Raw genomic sequence first — 6173 nt, 5'->3', positions numbered from 1 at the left:
GTGCTCACTCAACCAAGAATATAGAGAAAGAGCTTCTGCCCTGAGACTCAGAAAAATATCCTCCACCGCTTCTGTTCAGTGTAGATTTCTAGACCCCGAGCCTTGCTTAGCTGGTTGGCGCAGGGGGTAAGTTCTGGGGGCTCTCTTGGGTTTGGGGTCTGCTTGCCACCGCTTCGCGCCTTCCCCTTCGAGGCGCGCTCCGTCCTCGCTGCTCCCCACGCTCTCCGGTGCTTTCTCCTCACCTGGCCGGACCCCGACGGCTCCGAGTCCCCTTTCCTCCCGCTGCAGCCGGGGGGAGGGGGGCGGTGCGGAGCAGGGGGGCGGGGGGGTGCGGGGTTGCTGCCCCGTCGGAGGGGGGGGTCCCGGAGGGAGCGGCGCAGGGCTCGGCTGCTCTCCTCCGCGGTTCCTCCGCGGCGCTCCGCCGAGCCCGTCCCCGCGGCCCCCGGGGTGGCGGGGATGCTGCTGCCGCTCCGTCCGTAGATGCCGCTGTTTCCCGAGAGTCTCCCGGGGCGGCGGGACCCCGCCGCCACCGTTCGCTCCCGCCCTGCCCGGGGGCAGGCCGTGCCCCTCGCACCTTCTCCCGCTCCGTTAACCTAATCGGGCATTATTATTATTATTATTATTATTATTATTATTATTACTACTACTACTACTACCGTTTATTTGTTTGCTGGCTTGCTTGTTGTCCGGGCTTTATCTAATCCTATCCGAGAAATTACTCGCGGGGGCGGAGGGCACAATCCACGGAGAAGGTCTCCGCGCCGGCACCCACGAGAAAGCCCACGGGAAGCAGCGAGCCCCCCCCCCCCCCATCCCCCCTCTCCGGGCCCCACCAGCGGCGGCGGGGAAGGAAGGGGAGGGAACATGGAACCGCCCGCAGCCGTACCCACTCGGGGGCTGCAGCGAAAGGGTTAAGGCGGCTGCAGGGGCCATGAGGGCCGGGACCTGCCAGGCTGGGCTCAGCTAAAGTCGGCTCGGCTGGGCCGGGATTTGCGGGGCTCGCTCCCCGGGGCACCCGTGGGGGCGAGTCCGCACCGAGGCCATCCCGGGGGGGGGGGGGTAAAGCGGGGGTGTCTGGACGATGCACACACTCACACAAATGCTGTTGGTTTAAATGCACGGTAGCTTTCTCTCCAGTGTAATTTGAATAATTCAGTGAGCCCCACTACCAGCTGTACTTCTGAAGCCTCTTCCATTCTTTTCAGCATTATAATTTTGGTTAATTTTCAATTTTAGGCCCTACGTCTCTGCAATTTGTGTATGAATAACAGAATAATTTTCCTCTTTTGTTTCGCCTTTCCTGTTCCTGAATCTAAATAAAGATGGCTTTTTAGTATTAAAAGTGGAAGAAAATTACAGGTAATTATCTTTGACGGTAAAAACGCTGTAATCAGCGGGCTACATGAAAAATTACTCTAATTATGGCTGCATTTAAGAGAATGGAAAAAAACCTTCTTGTGGATAAAAACCTTAAATTGTCCCCAATGTCTGCTTCAAATTGGATGGCACTGCAGCTGGAGGCTTTGTTCAGAATTGATCCTGGGGAGCTCTGAACCCAAAGTTTCACAGTGGGAAGGGGAAAAAAAGAAAAGAAAACATTTTTCCTAATGTAACAATACGAATGGTAGAAAATGACAAGACTGATCGGTTTTAAACCACTCTGAAGACTGACTGAGCGTGGAAGTTGCTCAAAAAAAAAACAAAAAACACCCCCCAAAAAACTGGTATGTTGGTAAGTAGTCTTTGCTTTGTGTCTAATTATAGTGACTGTCCTTTTGCACGACTGTATGTAGCTGTCATTATATGGAACACTCTGAGGATCTCTATTGACTTCTGGTAAATGGCTCAGTGGTTTCGAGGTTCATAATTTGAAGGATGCCCAGGACTCTAGCCATTCATTCTCGCAGTATGGGGGCACCCAGCTCGGGTGAGGGAAAAGGGAATTTTTCATTGTCAGTAGAGCGGCTTGTGCTTTCCGCAGGCTGGTGAGGCTGCAGCTGGCGCGGGCAGCGTGCGGCGCGCCTGGGCATCTCTGCGGGCTCTCCGCACGGCATTCCTCAGCTCCCATCGTCTGCTCCAGAAAAAAAAAAAAATAAAACAAAGGAGAGGGCCTCCTTTTCTCGTCGTTCGGAGGCTCCAACCTTTGGGGAGAAAGGCAGAGCTCTGAGCTTTGCCCTGGGAGAGAAAGCTCAGCTCGGCTTGAGCAGCGGAGCCGGGAAATCGCAGCAGAAACGGCCGGGTGGTCGGAAATTTCTTCTCGGCTTATCTTTGCGGTCTCGGTCTCTCCTGGCTTAGGCGTAGCCTTAAAACTAACCAAACCACCAGCCCCCTCCCCTCCCTCATCCTAAATCTATCCTCCCCTGGCTTGCAGGCGGGTGCTTGGGGAGCGGGGTCCGTACGCGCAAGCAGCGAGGGGATTGCGTCCGGCTGCGCGGGATGAGCTGGGGGGCAGCTCGGGGTTTGAGGGGGGTCGGGGGGGGGGCGGGCATCCCCCCGGGGCGGAGAGAAAGAGGAGCCAGGCTGGCGTTTTGTGGCTTTTACTCTCTATATGAAAGAAGACAAAACCATACAAAGTATATATACAACTAAAATTCAACAATATATACAGAAAGGTGGCTCGGGGGCCAGGTCGGGGGGTGCAGCCGCGGGTCCCCCACTGGCTCTGTCCTGCTCGGCTCCGGGAGTGTGTCCGGCTGTGCGCGGGTGGGCGCGGGGGCGGTGAGGGGGCTGGCGGCGGGAGAGGTGGTGGTTTCGTCTGAGCCGCAGCCCGTTGCATTTCGAGAAAGCATGCAGGTTTTGCTTCGTGGTAATGTTCTAAGCTTACAGTATATTTTCATTTTCAACCAGTTCTCTTTTTTTTTTTCCCTCTTCATTTTTGTCTTTTTTTTTTTTTAATCCCTTCTTCTCTCTTTCATTTTTTTTTTTCCCCAGTCCGGATTCTGTGAATAAAAATGAAGGAGCTTTGACTAGTCTCTCTTTCATCACGTAATGTCTTTAGCTCATTAAACAAGTAAAAACGGCTGCCGTGGTAGATTCAGGTTCTTCTTGTGGGCAAAGTCTGTAAAAAGTTTGTTTTGACGTATACTCCACAGAGAAAGAGGCTGGTGCCTCGGAGTCCAAAGGAAAATATCCTAAAGAGAAGTGTCTTCTGTGCGCCAGAATGAAAATTGTGTCTTTCTGCTCAAGATCAATCGCTGAGGTTACTTAAAAAAAAAAAAAGAAAAAAGAAAAAAAAATAAAATAAAATAAAGCCACTCTGTCTCTGCCGCATCTACAAGTTCACACAGAGCCTGTTAGCTGGCACGGCTTGGCAACGCGGGGGAACTTCTTGCCATGTCGAGACGGGGCGTTCTCGGGAGATGATTTCTCTTGGACAATTCACATCATTTGTGGTCTCTGCATTGTGTCTTGATGTGGAGAAGAATACCAGTGAGAATAGCCAGGCATGTAGCTGTTGGGAGGCATATTGACTCCCTTGGCAGAGGCTGAAACGTCCCAGACCGGAGGCAGAGCCGGGGAGCGGGGGGAGAGGGTGGCGGAGCCGGGCAGGGGGTCGCTCTCGTGGGGGTTGCTTCCTTGCTTCAGCAGCTTCTTGAATTTGGAACGCTTGTTCTGAAACCAGATCTTCACCTGTGAACCCAAACACAGCAGATATTAGGCTACCCTCAGGCAGGGATGGGAGATCGCCCGGGGGTGTGGGTTTGCTCTAGGGAAGGTTTTGAGAGCTCACGTCGGTCGGGTGTGGAGCCGCAGAAGGGGAGAGGGAAAGGCGAGGGGGTGAGCTGAGAGGATAGGAGAGGGAGAGGCAGAGCAGAGCCGGAAAGCCAGAGGGGTGCAGGTTTTACCCTTGTTTTGCCTGGGGAGGCCAGGCTGGAACTGAGTATGGGCTCTGAACTCTCTGGCTTTAACACCTCCTTCAGAATTTTGGAGGTCATTGGACCGAATGGGCAAACTGCTGTCAAACATGGGCAAACGTAGGACTTTGTGCCAGGGGACAGGAGCCGATAGTTGTCTAAGATGTCTAGAGGCATCTTAGAAAAAGAAATCGCGCGTCCAAAAACAAGCAGGATCAAGTGGTCCTCGCTGATGTGACGGGGGCACAACAGACTGGGATCGTGGCTTTATTTTTGAAGTTGTTTTTAAATAAAGGAAAATTCTCTTTTTCTCGGAGAGTAATCGGCCGTCGGGATCGCTTCGGGTCTCATCGTGCTCCTAATCCAGCAGAACTCCCGAGGAGGGAGCCTGCCCTTGATGAGGCGCATGAGGATGGGGCCCAGCCGGGCAGATCAGAATTGCCAGAGACACGCTGTATAGGTGAGATGTACATCTCCATGTATTTCCTAAAACCATCCAAACAAAGACAACAGCTTCTACACGTGTCTTTGACCTTGTGGGCTTTGCAGATGCAGTGTTAGGGCATAAGGAGGGGTACTCTTCTATAGGTGCACCCCCAGGATCGGGCCCCTACACCCCTGCATGCCAGGGCCAGAGCACGCACGCTAAGGATGCTGCAACCCGACCCTAACACCGCCGACTCTGTTCCCATGGCTAACGTTTGCTGAGTATTTAAAAATCGCTGGCTGGAAGCGACTGTTCTCAAGGGCAGTGATAAAACCCTGAAGTCCTTTGTTAAGCTCATAAATTCACATTTTACCCCAATGGATCCCGTCTATCCACACGCCTCCCCGCAAAGCCCAGCCTGGGAAGCCTGTCACGCCTCATGTGTCTTTCAAGCTTAAATTAGCAGAATGGCACAGCTACTCCAACCACACTTAGCTATGGCTTAACCTGCTATAATTTTGTACACGGCCGGCTTTGATCTTCAGATCTATTATCACCTTTTGTACATTTTGCCCAAGGGTAACCGCTGCCTTTGCCTTACTCATCCCGGCTAAGCTTGCTATTGATTTTACAGGTATTTCCTAATGTGTTCCCGCTTCCTCGCTACCCGTGGGCTCCTATCAGGCAGCTTTGCTCTGCTCCTTCGCTCTACCTCAGGCCCAGCCTTTGTTTTGTTCTCTCTCTCTTTTTTTTTTTTCTTCACAGCTGGGCAACCGCATCTGGGTGCTGGAATTATCCAAAAACATAGGCAGTGTTACAAGTGTTACGTGTGGCATCAAAAGGGAAGGGTTCAGCTCCTCCTGCGGCAGACCAGGCTCTGTCAGGCCTTAAATCAGTCCTATTACATTTGGAGGGGGGGCCCGTGTGCATTACCCTTTCCTACAGTTCCCGTTTAGAGGCCGAAATGCCCAGGGAACACCGCGCTTTGCTCAGCCTTTGCCTCTCATGCAGGATTTGGGTGATTTGGGGTTCCCAGTAATTACCTGTGTCTGGGTAAGTCCTAACGAAGCTGCCAGCTCGGCTCTCTCTGGAAGGGCCAGGTACTGAGTCTGCTGAAAGCGGTGGTTTAAAGCCTGGAGCTGTAGACTGGAGTAAATGGTTCGAGGCTTCCGAATCTTTTTCCCTTTTCCGTTGAATCTGATTTCCCCGTTTTCAATCACTGTGGTTTTTTGCTGATCTGGAAGCGAAATAACACAGCTGAAAGAAACATCACCCTCCTACAGCCGTTTAACGCCGGCCCGGCTCCTAAAATCCCAGCACCCTGCCCCGACATCATCGCGTCCACCCGGGCTGCGGCTCCTCAGAGGCGCGCCACGACCCACGCTGCTGCTGGGAAGGAAAAACAACTGTCCGGGCAGTGGGCATGCCGGGGAGGGGAAATAATAATAATAATATTTTTAAAACATATGAAAATTTAGTGCGGCGCTGGCTTCGTGACGGGATGCCTGGTTGCAGGGCCATCCAGGTTTTACCTAGCTAATTGACTTCGCGTCGCCAGTTTGGTGGTCAGTGAATCACCGGCCCGAGACTTCTAACAATGCTCTCCCCCCCCCCGACCCCCCCTCGGTTCCCCCGCCGTAAACCCCCGCCGTAAAACGTACAAATGAGCGGCTCCCTGGAAAAAAAAAAAAAGAAAAAAAAAAAAAGAAAAAAAAAAGAAAAAAGGAAAAAAAAAACCCAAAACCAAAACATAAATCAGGCGGCCCCCTGAGCGGAATGCGACCCGCTCGCCTGGAAACTTTCACTCCTCAGGTGTTAGCAGGAATTTTGCCCAAAGCCGGTGCCACCGGTAACAAAGGAGCGAGCGCGCAGCGCAGCTCCCTACGCGCCGG

General features: G+C 52.9%; 1 protein-coding gene across 1 annotated transcript in view; it reads right to left on the bottom strand.

Moving 5' to 3' along the window:
• Positions 1-2521: 2521 nt before the first annotated feature.
• DLX6 (distal-less homeobox 6) overlaps positions 2522-6173 on the bottom strand; it is a 4764-nt gene continuing 1112 nt past the window's right edge. Inside the window, exons 2-3 of the mRNA XM_086741589.1 lie at positions 5325-5518; positions 2522-3630 (exon numbers count right to left, since the gene is read on the bottom strand). Coding sequence (XP_086597715.1) covers positions 3379-3630; positions 5325-5518 — 446 coding nt within the window. The 3' untranslated portion in view covers positions 2522-3378. The remainder of the gene's footprint in view (positions 3631-5324; positions 5519-6173) is intronic.

Source organism: Chlamydotis macqueenii, chromosome 2, assembly GCF_036417535.1.
Source record: "Chlamydotis macqueenii isolate bChlMac1 chromosome 2, bChlMac1.mat, whole genome shotgun sequence".
Taxonomy (NCBI): domain Eukaryota; kingdom Metazoa; phylum Chordata; class Aves; order Otidiformes; family Otididae; genus Chlamydotis; species Chlamydotis macqueenii.
The sequence above is the reverse complement of the archived record's forward strand: the minus strand, read 5'-3'. Positions and strand labels throughout refer to the sequence as shown.